This window comes from Phyllostomus hastatus, unplaced genomic scaffold (assembly GCF_019186645.2).
Source record: "Phyllostomus hastatus isolate PE091 unplaced genomic scaffold, TTU_PhHast_1.1 phas_scaffold_55, whole genome shotgun sequence".
Taxonomy (NCBI): domain Eukaryota; kingdom Metazoa; phylum Chordata; class Mammalia; order Chiroptera; family Phyllostomidae; genus Phyllostomus; species Phyllostomus hastatus.
Window position 1 is genome coordinate 7,515,104 of NW_025334035.1, and position 18,520 is coordinate 7,533,623.

The 18,520-nt window shown below is 40.6% G+C and overlaps 1 protein-coding gene across 2 annotated transcripts in view; it reads left to right on the forward strand.

Annotated features, from left to right (window-relative positions):
- DNAH9 (dynein axonemal heavy chain 9) overlaps positions 1–18,520 on the forward strand; it is a 336,893-nt gene that overhangs the window by 218,319 nt on the left and 100,054 nt on the right. For both annotated transcript variants that reach the window (XM_045824289.1, XM_045824290.1), the window contains exons 46-49: positions 1,043–1,185; positions 1,773–1,934; positions 2,140–2,373; positions 18,205–18,465. In XM_045824289.1, coding sequence (XP_045680245.1) covers positions 1,043–1,185; positions 1,773–1,934; positions 2,140–2,373; positions 18,205–18,465 — 800 coding nt within the window. The remainder of the gene's footprint in view (positions 1–1,042; positions 1,186–1,772; positions 1,935–2,139; positions 2,374–18,204; positions 18,466–18,520) is intronic.

Here is an 18,520-nt window from a genome sequence, read left to right on the forward strand (position 1 = left end):
CTTATCACCTGACATTTTTGACTTGCATTTTTCTGATGATTAGTGATGTTAAGGATCTTTTTATGTACCTGTTAGTCATCTGTATATCTTGTTTGGAAAACATATGTTATCTTAATTGGTTTTAGGTTATGTTTTGTGAGTTTTACATGTTGCTTGTGGTGTTTCATTATGTAATTTTTATATTTATATAAAAGTTATCCATTTATATGTGTTAAATTTATCTTCTATTCATAAAAATATCAATGTTGAGTTACAGTTGTCTTCCCTACTCAGAGATTATAAAATATTCCCTCATTTTCTATCATTTTATGATTTTATATTTTATATGTATTTATGATCTTATATTCCATTTGGAATTTATCCTAGTATACAGTGTAATATAAAGATCCAACCATAATTTTTTAAATCCCAGATTTTCTAATACTACATATTGAATGTTCATCATCTCCCCACTGAGTTAAGATGTCATGCTTATACTAAATTCCATGAAGCTACCCCTGTTCTCTTCTCTTTTTTGCTAATAAAAGATTATAGCTCATTCTTTTATTTTTAATTACAGTTTATAGTCAATATTATTTTGTATTAGCTTCAGGTATACAGCATAGTGTGATAGCTCATTCTTCTTAAATACATAGACATATCTGTATGATTCTCATGGCCCTTTCACCAGGTCTTATGGCTACTTTACCATCTGTTTTATTTATCCTGCTAAATATTAAGCTCCTTATGAGCACAGTTTCTACAACAGTAGTTAGTAAATACATGCTTTAAGCAAAAGAGGAAAAGACTATTGAAATCCATTGGGCTACCAGCTGTTGATCCAGGACAATAATGTTCCATATACTCTGCCCCATCCTTTAATGTATTATTTTCCTGCCATGATTTGGAGTAGATGTGGTGTTGGTCCAGTTTCACCAGCAAAAGTGGTGGAGCATGGCCTGAAACCCAAAGGACCTGTGTCCCAAGGTTGAATAACATTATGTCCAGTTGCATCATTAATGCAGATGCCAAAGCTGTCCATCTGTGCTCCATTTCTTCCCAGGAGAGGTCCCAGATCTCTACTCTGATGATGAAGTTGAAAACATCATAAACAACATGAGGAATGAAGTCAAGAGCCAAGGTTTGGTTGACAACAGAGAGAACTGCTGGAAATTCTTTATAGATCGGGTCCGACGACAACTGAAGGTATACAAGGATTTACTGCCCAGGGTAGACAGGACCAGAGACTATTCATGAACACCTCTACTAATATTTTGGACACAACTGTCCTAACTGATTGTCTTGGAAGTGGGAGGTGAGGGTACAGTGCCCTTCTCAGCTTCTGCAAGAGTGCCCTTCTCATCTGCTTCATGGGCAGTGGCCTCCCTCTTGCCTCACAGTTTTAAGATTTCCACTTTCTTGGCTAGAAAGGCTGGCTAGCAATTACAGATCTTTGTCTCTGTTGGATGAACTTTCAGTTTCCTGGGAAATTAAGAATCCAAAGTTGGCCCTGGCCAAGTGGCTAAGTTGGTTGGAGTGTCATCCTGTACTCCAAAAGGTTATGGGTTAGATCCCCAGTCTGGCCACATACCTAAGTTGCAGTATCCATCCTCAGTTGGGGCACATACAGGAGGCAACTGATCAGTGTTTCTCTCTCTTCCTTCCTCTCTCTGTGAAGTAAATAAACATATCCCTGGGTGAGGATTAAAATAAAAAAATCCAAGCTTGTATCTGTCCATCTGTGAGTACTTCTCTGATACATTTTTGGTTCTCCCACCCTTCTGACTTCTCAGGTGACTCTCTGTTTCTCCCCTGTGGGGAATAAGCTGAGGGTCCGCAGCAGGAAGTTCCCAGCCATTGTGAACTGCACGGCCATTGACTGGTTTCACGAGTGGCCTCAGCAGGCATTGGAGTCTGTCAGCCTTCGCTTCTTACAGAACACCGAGAGCATCGAGGTAAGAGAGAAGAGGAGATACTCCTCAAGATTCTTTCCACCTCAGGGTACAAGAAATTCCATGTCCAGAATTTCAGAGTTCAAGTTCAGGCTTGGATAGAAGTGTTGGAACAATTTTCCATGTGGTGAAGCAGCAGGGGTCAGGAGCAGTTACCTCCAGTCTTCATGGTAATACTATCTCTTTATTTCCTGCCCTTTGATTTTAGCTCACAGTCAAGCAGTCGATTAGCAAGTTCATGGCTTTTGTCCACACAAGTGTCAACCAAACATCCCAGTCCTATCTGAACAATGAGCAGCGCTACAACTACACAACCCCCAAATCATTTCTGGAGTTCATCAGACTCTACCAGAGCTTGCTGCACAGGAATGGAAAAGAGCTCAAGTCCAAGATGGAGCGGCTTGAGAACGGGCTGCTGAAGCTCCGCAGCACATCTGCCCAGGTAGTGACATCCTTTCCCATCTTTCCTGCCTAGGGTGCTGAGAGGAGGTAGGAGCAGCCTCTTCTTAGAGAACTGGACAGGTCACACTTCAGATCTAAAAATCATTTATGGTTTTCCAGAGGCACCAGGATTATCAGAAACAATGTCAAAAGTTAAGGCTGAACTCATCTTCAACTTCAGGTGTTGTCTGCTCACTCCCATTCATGCCGGAATCCCTGAGAAGAGAAGAATCTCTTTTCTCTTCCTCTTTATCATCTCCTCCTTTTGCATTACTTTCCTCTCCAGTCTACTTCCCTTCCATCTCATAAAACCCAAAAAGATAAATGGTTGAAGTAAATGGTTGCAGGGTTCTACCAATTTTCTTTTGTGTTTTTTGCCTTACCGTATTCTGTCAAAGAGCCATTGGAACCTATTTTCTTTTTTTTATATATTTATTTATTTTTAATCATTGTTCAGATACAGTTTTCTCCTTTTTACTCCCAATCCATTCCCCCCCCCCCACCCCCTCCCCACTTCCCTCCCATTACCACCCTCCCCTTAGTTTGTGACCATGTGTCCTTTAAGTTTGTTCCTGTGAACCCTTCCCACTGTCCTCTTAAATTCCCTCTACTCTCCCCTGTGGTCACTGTCAGCCTGTTCTCTATTTCAGTGTCTTTGGTTACATTTTGTTTGTTTCTTTGTTTTGTTATTTAGGTTCCTGTTAAAGGTGAGATCATATGGTATTTGTCTTTCACTGCCTAGCATTCGCTTAGCATAATGTTTTCCAGCTCCATCCACGCTGTTGCATAGGGTAGGAGCTCCTTCTTTCTTTCTGCCGCATAGAATTCCATTGTGTCAATGTACCATAGTTTTTTGATCCATTCATTTACTGATGGGCATCTTGGTTGCTTCCAGCATCTAGCTATTATAAATTGTGCTGCTATGAACATTGGGATGCATAGGTTCTTTTGAATTGGTGTTTTAGTATTCTTAGGATAGAGTCCCAGCAGTGGAATTGCAGGGTCAAAAGGCAGATCCATTTTTAGTTTTCTGAGGAAGTTCCATACTGCTTTCCATAGTGGTTGTACCAGTCTGCAGTCCCACCAGCAGTGCACTAGGGATCCCTTTTCTCCACAACCTCTCCAACACTTGTTGTTTATTGCTTTGTTTATGATGGCCATTCTGTCTGGTGTGAAGTGGTATCTCATTGTGGTTTTAATTTGCATTTCTCTGATAGCTAGTGATATTGAACATCGTTTCATGTGTCTTTGGATTTTCTGTATGTCCTCCTTGGAGAAGTGTCTGTTCAAGTCCTTTGCCCACTTTTTAATTGGATTCCTTGTCTTCTTAGAGTGGAGTCATGTAAGTTCTTTATATATTTTGGAGATTAAACCCTTGTCTGAGGTATCATTGGCAAATATGTTTTCCCTTACTGTTGGTTCTTTTAATTTTGATACTGTTTTCTTTGGCTGTGCAGCTTTTAATTTTGATGAGGTCCCATTTGTTTATTCTTTGCTTTATGTTCCTTGCTCTAGGGGACAAGTCAGTAAAAAAGTTTCTTCGTGAAATATCTGAGATTTTCCTACCTACATTCTCCTCTAGGACTTTAATGGTGTCACCTTTCATATTTAAGTCTTTTATCCACCTTGAATTTATTTTTGTATATGGTGTAAGTTGGTGCTCAAGTTTCATTTTTTTTCACGTGGCTGTCCAGTTGTCTCAACACCATTTGTTGAAGAGGCTATTTTTACTCCATTTTACGTTGCTGCCTCCTTTGTCAAATATTAATTGACCCTAGAGACTTGGGCTTATTTCTGGGCTCTCTGTTCTGTTCCATTGGTCTATGTGCCTGTTTTTATGCCAGTACCAGGCTGTTTTGATTACAGTGGCCTTGTAGTATAGTTTAGTGTTGGGTATTGTGGTCCCTCCTACTTTACTCTTCTTTCTCAAAATTGCAGCAGCTATTCAGGGTTGTTTATGGTTCCATCTAAGTTTTTGAAGTGTTTGTTCTATGTCTGTGAAATATGCCATTGGTACTTTAATAGAAATTGCATTGAATGTGTAAATTGCTTTGGGTAGTATGGACATTTTGATGATATTAATTCTTCCAATCCATGAACACCATATATGTTTCCATTTGTTTGTGTCTTCCTTGATTTCTTTCCTGAGTGTTATGTAGTTTTCTGAATACAGGTCTTTTACCTCTTTGGTTAGGTTTATTCCTAGATATTTTATTTTTCTTTTTGCTATTTCAAATGGAATTTTTTCCTTGATCTCTGCTTTTGCTGTTTCATTGTTGGTGTACAGAAATGCCTTTGATTTCTGGATATTGACTTTGTATCCCGCTGTTTTGCCAAATTCATTTATTAGGTCAAGCAGTTTTTTTGTAGAGTCTATAGGATTTTCTATGTATACTATCATGTCATCTGCAAACAGTGACAGTTTTGTTTCCTCCTTTCCAATTTGGATGCCTTTTATTTCTTTTTCTTGTCTGATTGCTGTGGCTAAAACTTCCAGTACTATATTGAACAGAAGTGGTGAAAGTGGACAGCCTTGTCTTGTTCCTGATCTTAATGGAAAAGGTTTTAATTTTTGCCCATTGAGAATGATGTGGCTGAAGGTCTCTCATATATGGCCTTTATTATGTTGAGGAATGCTCCCTCTATTCCCACTTTGCCGAGTGTTTTTATCATGAATGGGTGCTGTACCTTGTCAAATGCTTTTTCTGCATCAATTGATATGATCATGTGGTTTTTGTCTTTGCTTTTGTTTATGTGATGTATTACATTTACTGATTTGCAAATATTGAACCATCCTTGCATCCCTGGAATGAATCCCACTTGGTCATGGTGTTTGATCTTTTTAATGTATTGTTGGATGCGGTTTGCCAGTATTTTGTTGAGGATTTTAGCGTCAATGTTCATCAGTGATATTGGCCTGAAGTTCGCTTTCTTTGTTATGTCTTTATTTGGTTTTGGAATTAGGATGATGTTGGCCTCATAAAAAGAGTTGGGAAGACTCCCATCTTTTTGGATTTTTTGGAATAGTCTGTGAAGGATAGGGGTTAGCTCTTCCTTAAATGCTTTGTAGAATTCTCCTGTGAAACCATCTGGTCCAGGGCTTTTGTGTGTTGGGAGTTTTTTGATTACTGCTTCAATTTCTTTTGTTGTTATTGGTCTGTTCAGGCTTTCTGCTTCTTTTTCCATTGAGTTTTGGAAGATTATATTTTTCTAGAAATTTGTCCATTTCACCTAGGTTTTCAAATTTCTTGGCATACAGCTCTTTGTAGTAATTTCTTACAATCCTTTGTATTTCTGTGGTATCTGTTGTAATCTCTCCTCTTTCATTTCTGATTGTGTTTATTTGGGTCTTCTCTTTTTTTTCTTGATGAGTCTGCTTAAGGGCTTGTCAATTTTGTTTATCTTTTCAAAGAACCAGCTCTTGGATTCATTGATCCTTAGAATTGTGCTTTTAGTCTCTATGTCATTTAATTCTGCTCTGATCTTGGTTATTTCCTTCCTTCTGCTGGTCTGGGCTACCTTGGTTGTTGTTCCTCAAGTTCTTGTAGACGTAGGGTTAGGTTGTTTGTTTGGAATGTTTCTAACCTTTTTAGGTGGGTCTGTATCACTATGAACTTCCCTCTCAGGACTGCCTTGGCTGTGTCCCATAAGTTTTGGGTTGTTGTGAGTTCGTTTTCATTTGTTTCCAGAAACGTTTTGATTTCTTCCCTAATTTCATTCTTGACCCATTCATTGTTTAATAGCATGCTATTTAATCTCTATGATTTTGAATGTTTTTGGTTTTTTTTCCTTAGGGTTGGTTTCTAGCTTCAGTCCCTTGTGGTCTGAGAAAATGCTTGGTATGATTTCAATTTTCTTGAAATTCTTGAGGCTTGTTTTGCATCCTATCATGTGGTCTATCTTTGAGAATGTTCCGTGTACATTTGAAAAGAATGTATATTTAGCTTCTTTTGGATGGAGGGCTCTGTATATATCAGTAAAGTCCATTTCCTCAAGGGTATTGTTCAATGCCACAATATCTTTATTGATATTTTGTTTAGAAGATCTGTCCATTTTTGATAGTGGGGTGTTAAAATCTCCCACTATAATTGTGTTGCTGTCCATATGTTTCTTGAAGTCCTCTAAGATTTTCTCTATGTATTTGGGTGCTCCTATGTTGGGTGCATATATATATTTACAATATTTATGTCTTCTTGATGGATTCTCCCCTTGAGTATTATGAAGTGACCTTCTGGGTGTCTCTTTATGGACCTTTTTTGGAAGTCTATTTTGTCTGATATGAGTATTGCTACCCCGGGTTTTTTTTTTCCTGTCCATTTGCTTGGAAGATTTGTTTCCAGCCCTTCACTTTCAGCCTGTGTAGGTCTTTTATCCTGAGGTGGGTCTCTTGTAGACAGCAGATATGTGGGTCATTTTTTTCTTATCCATTCAGCTATTCTGTGTCTTTTGATTGGAGCATTTAATCCATTTACGTTTAAGGTTATTATTGATAGGTACTTATTCATTGCCTTTTATGTACGTGTGTTCCTCTCTCTCTCTTTTCCTTCCCTTCCTTAAAGCAGTCCCTTTAGGATCTCTGGCAGAGTCGGTTTGGTCGAGGCGTATTCTTTTAGACTTCTTTTGTCTGGGAAGCTTCTTATTTGGCCTTCTATCTTGATCGAGAGCCTTGCTGGATATAGCAGCCTTGGTTGCAGACCTCTGGTTCTCATTACCTGGAGTATTTCTTGCCATTCTCTTCTGGCTTGAAGTGTTTCCATTGAGAAGTCGGCTGTTAGCCTTATTGGGGCTCCCTTGTATGTTACTTCCTTTTTCTCCCTTGCTGCCTTTAAGATTCTCTCTTTGTCTTGAAATTCTGCCATTTTAATTATGATGTGTCTTGAGGTGGGCCTCTTTGGGTTCCTCTTGATTGGGATTCTCTGTGTTTCCTGGATTTGTGTGACTTTTTCTCTCATCAAATTAGGAAAGTTCTCCTTCATTACATGTTCAACTAGGTTTTCTATCCCTTGCTCTTCTTCTTCTCCTTCTGGTATCCCTATTATACAGATATTATTACGTTTCATAGTGTCTTGCATTTCTCTTAATCCCTCTTCATTCTTTCTGAGCCTCTTTTCCTTTTCTTGCTCTTTCTGGATGTTGCTTTCTACTTTGTCCTCCAGCTCACGAATCCGATCTTCTGCTTCATCGATCCTGCTTTTCATTCCTTCTACTGTGTTCTTCAGTTCAGAAATTGTATTCTTCATTTACTCTTGACCTTTGTTGAGAGTTTCTATTTCCTTTTTCATATTTATATAATTTGCAGTGTGATTGATGTAGTTTCCCTCTAATTTCTGAAAATTCAATGTGAGTTCATTGAACTTCCTGGTAATCATTGTTTTGAACTCACTGTCTGATAGTTGAGTTGCCTCTGTTTCATTTAGCATTTTTCCTGAGGCTTCCTCGTTTCCCTTCAGTTGGGGGTTGTTTCTTTGTTTTCTCATTGTTCATGTGTTTCTTCTTTTTTCTTCTTGTTTTTTTATTTGATCTGTTCTGATTCCCTGTAATTATGGTGTGAACTTCTGTGGTAGAATATTTGTAAGATTCAGTGGTGCAATCTCCTTCGTGTATCCTGGTGTTCACAGCTCCCCTCTACTCTTTTTTGGGATCAGTTGGAGGAATAAGGCAAAATGGTTTAAAACAGCAAGACAGTATACCATGATATTTACATTAGCAGCCAGTAGAGAAGGGATGGGTTATCCTTTGGCTCCTTATAGTGTTAACCGTGATCCTCCACCCCACTATCCACATTTTAGAAAGGGTGGAAAGAAGGTAAGACTCTTATTGGGGACGAGAGGATTGTTAGTTGGATCTAGAAAGCTGTGAGGCTGTGGGAGGTCAGCTTCTAAGGTAGGGTTGGACTAAAGATTAGTATATAGGAGTAGTGAGTAAAAGAATAGAGACAACCCCCACGATAGTATAGTTCAGAAAATTGCAAAGTGGGCTGAGATCAGGTAGGGGTATTGAGAAGCAATTACAATTGTATAGACTAGGTCTTACTAGCAGTAATAGTAAAGTGACAGTCTTGTGGCAGAATCGATGAGGTCTAGATAACAAGACTAAAGAGTATAGAACCTTGAGAGGTATATTAATGGAACACAGATGAAGGACAGTAACTTATCAACACCTTGTAACTGAGATACCAGGGGGAACCTATCAAATTACAGTATAACCAGCCAAGCAAAGAAGATTATATAGAAAGAAAAAGAATACCAAAATAATATTAAAATAAAAAATGTCAGAAAAGTGAGAAAAAGATAATACAAATTTTCAGTAACTTGCAAGATAAAAAGAAGAAAAAGGAAAGAAAAACAGAAGATGTAGTGCAGGAGAGATAAATTTGGAATGGAAAGAATGGAACCTATTTTCTTAAACAAATCTTGTCTCATTTCATGCATTTCCTTAAACATTTCTACGTGGTCAGCCATCAAAAGAAGGCCCCTGTTGTCCTGTCCTTGATCTAAGTTTCTAGTTACTTTTCCGAATGGAACAAGTTTATTTCAGTCAATATACTATTCTTCCCTTGAGAACTGGGGACAACTCTAGCAACTTCTCTGCCCCTGCCCATGTGCATCAAACATTGTTGGTCCCTTGCTGGCCTTTCTCTATGATCTGTTTACCCACAGCAGAGCCAACCTCTCATAAGGTGATGCAATTTCATTCATTTGCACACCACATGTTCCTAACAGTACAGGCCTTGCATGCCTGTACTGTCATTTTTTCAGAGCTTTGCTTTTGGAATGGCTGTATTGAATATCCTTCTTCTGATGTGTGCCTTCTCCCACTTCAGTGTTCTCGATTCACAGAAATATATCTAAAGGATTTCAGCTCATTTAGTGGGATGCAGTGAGCCTTGCAATCTATATTCAGCTTCTTTCTTCTGCTTTAGGAAATTTTTATTCTATTACATGGTTTTGTTCATCTGCTCTGGCCTCTCCTCCAAGAGCAATGATTAGCTGGATGCGTTCCCTGTGCCCCATTTCTATTATGTCCTCCCTCATTGTTTTCACCCCTTTGGCCTTTTTCTCTACATTCTAGGGAAGCTTTTCAAGTTTATTCTCAACAATACTAACTTAATAGTGTGTAATATTGCTTCTGCCTCCTATGCTTCCAGTGACAACTTTAATTATGCTGTTATAGTTTTAATATCCTACCAGCCCTTCCTCACCTCATCCTTTTTCTTTCCTATGGCTTTTTTAGCCTATTTTTCTGAAACTATATTGCAGAAACCGCTCTATTGATGATGCCAAACAGCTGCCTCAAATGGTTTTTCTAGATCCAGTCATAGGTCATTTCAGAGTTGTGTTCTTCTTCCTAGTCTTTTAGATGCTATCTCTTTTCTTGTTGTGTATTTATATAAAAACCTTTTCTTAACTTATCTTCAGACATGGTGAGACCTCTGTTAACAATGTTTGGCAACAAATGGCATGTGACAACAGTCTATGATGCTAGTCTCTTTCCATTTGTGTCATGATCAAAACCCTTTCTTAGAGCTACTGTTTAGGGCAGGTTGAAATACACAAACCCCAGTCTAGGTCCGAGCGGTTTACCTGGGGTGCCCCTCTGTCATAGAATGGTGGCATCTTCTCCCCCAGTCACCTTCTGCTTCTGTCCATCTCTAAATGTATAGAAAACAGCATGAGAAAGAATTGCAAAATGCAGTACAACCAGGTTTTTTTAAACATCACCCACATTTTCTTCTTTCTGTCTCTGCACCCCCCACCTACTGTACCCTCAGAACATTCTGCATCCCCACCAGCACCCTCCTACCTTCTACCCACTTATCCCCTGGGAATTGCTGATCAGTCTGTGTAGAGAGAGGATTTTGCTGGGAGTGAGCAGTAGCTAAGGTGCTCTCATACTCTCACAGAACAGCACCCAGTATTCTATTTTATACTGTAGCTGAGTCTTTGAGCAGACAATAAATAAAGCATTAATGTCTGTTTTCCTGTTTCAGGTGCTTGCCATTTCACAAGGAGAAGCCTGGTTATATAATTAAGTGAGTCCAACTCTCTCTACATACAGTTAGTGGAGAATCCCTCAAAGTCATAGCACCGGTTCCAATTTCTTGTCTTTCTGTCTTCTGTTCTTCATGAAATAACACTTCTGCCTACTCAGTTGCCTAGGCCAGAAACCAGGGCTTTATTTTTGACTCCTCCCCCTCCCTCGCTTCCCACATCTAAGCATTAACAAATTCTGTGAGTTTTGCAAATATCTGTCAAAAGTACCCCTCTTACTGTATCCACCACTTTCAAAGTCTTGATTTAGGACACTTTTTATCTGGATTTGTAATAAATCAAACTCTCATATCTGTCCGCAACCCAAACTTGCTTCACCCACAACCTCTTGCATCACCCATTGGGATGAAATCCTTGTGGCCATCTTCAACTCTTCTCACTCCTCTATCCCTCTGTCCATACCGGTGAAATCACCATTGGCTGTAACCTCAAATGTGCTCAGAGTTCTACCCCTTCTCACCTCCTACATGGCTACTCCCCAAATCTGAGCCACTGTCATCTTACCGGGAGGCCACAATACCTTCTAACTCGTTTGCTTCTACTTTTGTCCCTCTGAAGTCTATCACCAACAGAACAGCCAGAGTGATCAATTTAAAACAAATTGAATCATGCCACTTTCCCACTCAAAACCCTGACATAGGGATGAACCTTAGTTCCCTTATTACAGTGGTTTCCAAAGCTCCTCCCAAACCCTGGCCTGTTACCTCCCAGATCTGATCTACCACTACCATATCCCTGTGATGTTCCTCTCCAGCCATGTGGCTTCTTTGCTTTCTCCTCAGGCATACCAGGCCTTTGCGTTGGCTGTTCCCTCTACCTGGATGTGCTTCCCTCTCAAATCCCCATGGCTCATTCCCTCATCTTCAAATGCTACCTTCCCAATGAATCTCACCCTGACGATCCCATTTTAAATTGTAACCCCATGCCACTTCTGATTCCCTTACTTGACCTTTTCCCCATAGCCCTGACCCCTATCTAACATATTATATCATTTACTTATTGGTTATTTTTTGTTGCCTATCTCCATTTGTTGGATATAAGCTCTATAAGGACTGGGATCTTCTCTACTTTATTCACTGACATATCCCAATTGCCTAAAGCAGTCCTTAGACAGAGTGGACACTCATTAAATACTTATTGAATAAATGGATTAATTAATAAACAGCATTCTACTTTACCTCCCTGACTGTATTCTGACAGCACTCCAGACCAGTACTACCCAATAGAACTATCCTGTAAGTCATGTATGCAAATTTAAATTTTCTAGTAGCTATATCAAAAAATGTAAAATGAGCCTGGCTGGTGTGGCTCAGTTGGTTGGAGCATCATACCATAAACCAAAAGGTTGCTGGTCCAATTCCCAGTCAGGCACGTGCCTAGGGTGCATATTTGGTTCCTGGTCAGGGCACATAGAGGAGACAACCAAAGAATATTTCTCTCTTCTTCCCTCCCTTTATCTCTCTCTAAAATCAATAAATATATCCTTGGGTGAAGATTTTTTAAAAATGTAAAATAAAACAAGTAAATTTTATTTTAATAGAATATGATTATCTATAATTTTAGAGCATCCTTTAATAATATATTTATTTAACCCAAAATATCCAAAATCTTTTAACATGTAATCATTGTAAAAAAGTTACTAATGAATTACTTTCCCTTTTTTCTACATAATTTTAAAAACTAGTGTATATGATGATACTTACAGCAAATTTTAATTGGGACAAGGCACATTTTAAGTGCTCATTAACCACACATGGCTAGTGAACACCAACTTAGATGGTGCACCACTAGACTGACCTCTGTCCTGCTCTTAGATTGACCTTTGCTCAAGCCATTAGTCTGAGTATTCTCTCTCATAGATCTTAATGATTCAGATATTACAGTTCAGATCCTCTGATCCTTTTTAGAACTTTTAAAATCGTATCCTTGCATATTGCCCCACTATTTTCTTCCTACATTCTACCACATTGTACCTGAGCTACAACAATACTATTTGTAGTCTACACAGTGTTCCACGGGTAGTTCACATCACTGTGTCTTTCCATGGGCCCAAGCCTCATCAGTTTGTCACTGTTAAGACTGAAACAGTCTGCTACCCCACTGCCCAAAGCCCATGCTAAGTTCTAGTTACACACCATTCCTTTCTCTGTGGTTCTATCCTTGAATTATGTTTCTTCTCTTGCATGTATTATGCTGTACTGTTATCAGTCCTTTGGGGGCAGAAACCAGGACTCACTGGCACATATTAGGTATTCTATAAATGCACAGGTGGGTATATGATAGATGGATAGGCAAATAACCAATGAACAAGTTCTAAATCACCTACAAGGTCAGGGTGGGGATGGAGGATGGATCTTGGCAATACTGTGTACATGGTATATATTTCATACTTATTGATCATTATAATGTTGATTCTTCTCATATAAATGGTATCTAGGGTTCCTAACTCTGGTATAAATGCTTCATCTGGGATTGTTCCTTTGGAAGAAGAAATGAAACGCATCATCATAATCTAATATAAGGATATCAGCTCAAACTATATTGTACCACTATCCTCCTACTCAGTTATAACTGGTTTTGGTGTTCATAATCTGGTGGGAGTAGACTGAATTAATCTCACAGCTCTAACTCAGATAGACTCTAAATTTATTTGGCAATAATAGTTGTATTAGAAGTAATAATAATAATGGTAATGATCACAATAATAATTACATAGTAATCTATAATTTATAAACTTTAGATATAATTTCATGCTTAGCCTCAGCTGGTCAGAAATGTAACTTCATTTTTCTATAACTAAATTTAGCTCTGGATCTATCTTTGTCATTTAACAAAACTCTCGATATTGCATTTCAGGCTGACTTGGTGACTTCAGGTTAAAAACTCGGTCTTCGGAGGGCAGCCGCTCAGAGTTCTAACTCTACCTCTGGGCTGTTTTCCTCTGCAGGGTCTTTTCCTCCCCCTTTCTGTGGAGTGTCACGCTCCGGAGGCAGTTGATGAAACACTGTGATGTGGCTCTCCAGTTCCCATTGGCTCTGATGATGGATGGCTGGTCCCTCTGGGTCTTCACTTGGCATCTGTCTCTGCTTCAGCTTCAGCTGAAGTCTTCACAGTTGATATAACTTGCTTTCTCTGTCTTGACATAGTCAGAGTCCCCAACCCTGACTTGGGTTTCACTTCATCTCTCACAGATATCCTCAGAACCTGCTCTCATCCTCGCTTCTCTATTCAACCTGAGCATATTCATGAGGAAGTGGGGCTGTTGGATTGAAGAAACATTCACAAAAGGCCAACAGCTACTGCATGTAGGATTTAATCCACAAGTCTGTCAATTTGAGAATATTTAAATTCAGTTTATCTATGGTTTCAAATGATCTCAGGCCACCTAATTTACCTGAAGTTGACAGTTAATAATTTACAATGATGTATTCTTCAAGACTCTTGTTGCAAGTGAAAAAAAAAACTAAGTAAATTTACTTAGCAAACAGGAAAAAAAACATAAATGCAAAGCAGGAAAGGACAGGATGGGAGAGAAAGACAAGAGCAGGAAGGAGAGGGAAGGAGATGAGAGGAGAAGAGAGAGCAGAGAAGGAGAGAGACAACTTTTAGGTTATGATATATTTATTAGGGCCCTTTTGATGGCAGCTAACTAAAATCCAACCAAAGCTTGTTTGGGCAAAACTGACAATAACCAGAAGGGAGAGGGGAGAGGGATAATAGGAGATAATGGGGGAAGGGCCATCAAGGAACATGTATAATGGATACATGGACAAAGCCAAAGGGAGTAGGCTCGAGGGTGGGAGGCAGGGATGGGTGGGGAGGTGAAAATGGAGACAACTGTACTTGAACAACAGTAAAAAATAAATAAAAAATTTAAAAAGACATGCATTGATTAGTATAACTGAGAACTATGGAATAGAGCTTAATTTGGACAAGGCTAGAGCTGGATACTCAGTAGATGTCCCTGTTCAGGCAGGCAACTCCCATGGCTTGTATTCTGTCTGCTTTGTAGCCCAGTATAAAAAGGGAGGCCTCTTGCCTGGTATTTTCAGCCAGGTTCCTGGGTTAATGATCAGTGGTTCTAATTGGCCTCTTTTGGTCTTTGGTTTACCCATGGTTGAACCAATCTGTGAGACTTGAATGCTTTCATTGGCTAACCCAGGATCAAATAACAGCCTCTGAAGTGAATCCCACCCAAACTGTGGGAGTTTGAGAAGGGGGAGTTCTCTAAAGGAAAATTAAACCATGTTATCAGAACAGGGACAAAAAATTTTTCTTAGGCAGGTGAGCATAACAAATATCTAGTATAGATGAAAACATCTATTTCTAAGAGGAAAACATGCTTGAAGTCTAAATTCATATCAGCAAGTGCTGGGTAACTATATGAACTCAGAGTTCGGAAAGAGGATACCTCTAGGCCTCCAACCCTCAGTGGAGTATTTACTACTGCTGATTATCCTGGGTTCCCTCTCCTTTGTTTAGAGTTCTGGGGAGAAGGTCCTGAGAAGCTGGACCTCCCTTTTTGGCATAACATACCTGATTCTTGAAGAAGGGAGGGTCTCCCACCATGCTCTTGTCATCACCCACCCAGACGACACTGTCATAAGCATACGTTCATGATAAAGTCTTTCCTATAAGTCAGCAGGCAACTGCTCGGCCCACCGCCTGCTGAGCAGCCTGGCACCAAGAAATAGACAAGAGTCACACACAGTAACTCTGCTACTCACTCAGCTTTCATTGAATGCAGGTTCACTCAAAGTAGAACATCAGCATACATTAATATCCTACTCAATACTCTAACAATTTAAGAGAAATATAACACACACACACAGCAATCAGTAGGGAATAATGAACCTGAGTCCCAGAGTCTCAGTCTGCAGGTCCCAGGAGACAGCACAGTGGGCAAGGGAGTTGTCAGCATCTTGTAAGAAAGGATCTCCAGAGCCACGTGGGCAGCAGGGTAGGCAAAGTCCTCAGTCCAGCCGGGCAAAGCCTCTGGCAACCGATGCCAAGGGAGATCAGTGTAATGTGGAGCAGCACCCTGGTGTGTGGAGCTCAGCTCCAGCAGTGGTTGGAACCTGTCTCAGTTATACCTTGAAAGTGGTATACTCCACCCTTCTGGGTATTTTCAATAAATGTCTTGGCACGCCTGATGTCAAGTGTGGAATTTTCCCAGGAGCCTATGGGTGGTACATGGCTGTTCTGCTTGGCACCCCTGATGGTAGGTGTGGAAATTCCTCAGGAGCCTATCCATGAGTGGTCCCACTCTGCAGATATGGCTGTTATGATCACGTGTGCAGATATCTTGAGTGTGTCTCCTTGCCAGATGTGTCTAGCATGACTTAGGTAGTTTCCCTCTTGAACCAAAGTGTCATGGCTGACTGGCAGCCATCGTGGTTGACATGAGTAACTCCACTTGGTTTTATATACTTTATGCTATCTTGATCAGACCAAGGCCATTTTATTGGCCCTGCTCTCCACAAACATCCCCCACTTGCCACACACAGTATTCATGGAGCTGGCAGGACTGAGGGAAAGGATCTCTTCTGTGTCTGTGGCCCTCTTGCTACCCAGGTGTGGGAGTGTCTAAATAACAAGAGATCCAGAGGAGGGCTTGAATGCTCTGAATAAGGGAGGAAGAAAAAACTTTGCAGTAACCTATTTTAATGTCCTGATCTGTTGCAGAAGAGCCATGAAATGCAGCTAAGTTACACCCTCTCTGCAGCCTTGTAGGGAATGGCCTCGTTCTAACTGGCGGGACCCTCATGTCACTTGGTGCCACAGCTTAAGAGCTATAAAGCTCCCATTCACAGTGCAGGTCATTATTTACCTTGGGCCTGAGGTCATAAGCCATATCTGCAATCAATAAAACAAACAAAGAAAAAAACACCACTTCAATTTTCTCAAGTCTCCCAAGATTTAAAAAGGAATGAAAAGTTACTGGTGTGTTTGTTGACTGCAGTGATTATATGGTTCAATCATTTTGATTTACAATTGCATCTTTGTCCTTGTAGAAATAACTCTCTGCAGCTAAACAACGGGAGATGGAAGCATATTAACCTTCCAACATGGGGATATAAGATGTGTTCTAAGGAGCAGGTCTCCATCTGAGGTTAATGCAAAGGCTCCAGTTTCCATGAATACACAAAATTAAAGGGCATTCTTTTTCTTCTGCTTTCTTTTCTTTTGATCTGCCATAAAGAAGGAATTATCAGCAACGTCTAAGCCTCTGCTTTATACTTCCCCTTATGTATTTTGCATTTGAATCTGTTTGGTGTGTTCCAGGAGCGCTGAAGTAATCTCTGGTTGTTGCGTGAAATAGACTGCAGAAAAATGAGAGACAAGAGGTCATTCTGGAATGTAAAGTTTATGGGCCATATTGCAAATACAAATGGCTTTTTTACTTTCCAGAAATAAACAGATCTGAGTCTTCTATTTACATGTGAAATGGCCATAACTCTAGGCCAGTGAGTCTCAAACCTCCATGAGCCTCTGAATCACCCAGAGGGCCTATAAAAACACAGGTTGCTAGGCCCCACCTCCAACCTTCCTGATTCAGTAGGTGTGGAGTGGGCCAGGGAATTTGCATTTCTAACTAGTACCCATACAATGCCAATTCTGGTGGTCTAGGGAACCACACTCTGAGAACCACCACATTTCCCTGAACCTACATAGGAAGTCATTCCTCTGTCCAGCTGATCAGAGAAATAGACAGTTCCCTAGATATGCCCACTCCTTCATTACTGCCTCCAAAATGCATATAAATAGGAAGGCTGGATGGGGAATCTGGCTGATCAGGACCACTGAGATTCTTGCCACCCCACTTCAACTTGGTCAACCTGGATTATAGGAATAAATGAAGACCAACCAAAGGAGAAAAAGCAAAAGCTCTTTGTTCAGAGCTGATTCTAGCAAGAGAGTCTGCCACTTGCACTTACATTTTGGCTGAGGCACAAAGGCAGGAGGAAAAGGAGGAAGAGAGCTTTCTAGTGGGAAGAAGAAAGGCCTGAGCCATACCCTGAGGGAGGCTGCTGGCCTGGGGCAGATGTAGGGGTGCTTACTAGAAAAGGGGTACCCTATGTGATCAGTCAGGGGCACATGTTTGACTCCTTCTGGTCAGTCCTAAATTGGAAACAGACAAAAATTAAGGAAGTTGTCAGTGATGAATCAAGTCTTGGCCATTTGGGCTCAATTGTTTCTCCTTTTGGATTGTTACCCAGACAGTAATTTGCCTTTTACAAGTCTGACTGACAGCCGGCTGGCATCCTGAGCTATTTAGTGTAGGTATTGGGTTGGTTTCCTGGGCAAGTAGCTACAGGTTGTGGGTCAGAGTTCTACTTGATATATGGTTTGGCCTCTGTCTGTTCATGTGTTCAATATCTCAGGATACACAATAGACACAGTCTTTATTGCTTGCTAAATTCTTGTTATACTCTATTATGGCCAATTTCAATTAAACAATAACATCTTTATTAAGGGCTTACCATTTGCAAAGTATTATGTTTGGCACATGAATTTTTATAAGACACAGGCACCAAGGTCAGTGAGAAGCAGCTGGAGTCATTTGGACATCAAGGAGAAAGTCAGGTGAGAGAATGTGTTGCTTAGAATCTTTCACCTGGCAAAAAATAGCAGGAAAGGAGAAGGGGTCCAGAGTTCCTCTCCTTTCCCAGGCCAGAAAGCTCGATCCTAGCTAAGAGCTCTGTTCTGCAGGATCAGATCCTCAGGGCCATGTCTGAAGTCCCTCTACTTCCAATAAGCCCAGTGTGCCTCTGCTGCAGGTAGATGACCTGAAAGCCAAGCTGGCCACGCAGGAGGTGGAGCTGAAGCAGAAGAATGAAGATGCAGACAAGCTGATTCAGGAGGTGGGCATAGAGACTGACAAGGTGAGCAGAGAGAAGGCCCTGGCGGACAAGGAGGAACAGAAGGTGGCTCTCATCATGCTGGAGGTGGAGCAGAAGCAGAAGGACTGTGAAGAAGACCTGGCCAAAGCAGAGCCAGCACTCATAGCAGCCCAGGCTGCTCTCAACACCCTCAATAAGGTAGGAGGTCTGTGGGCCTGCTCGCCCTCAGGGGCAGGGGCAGAGTCCTCCTCTG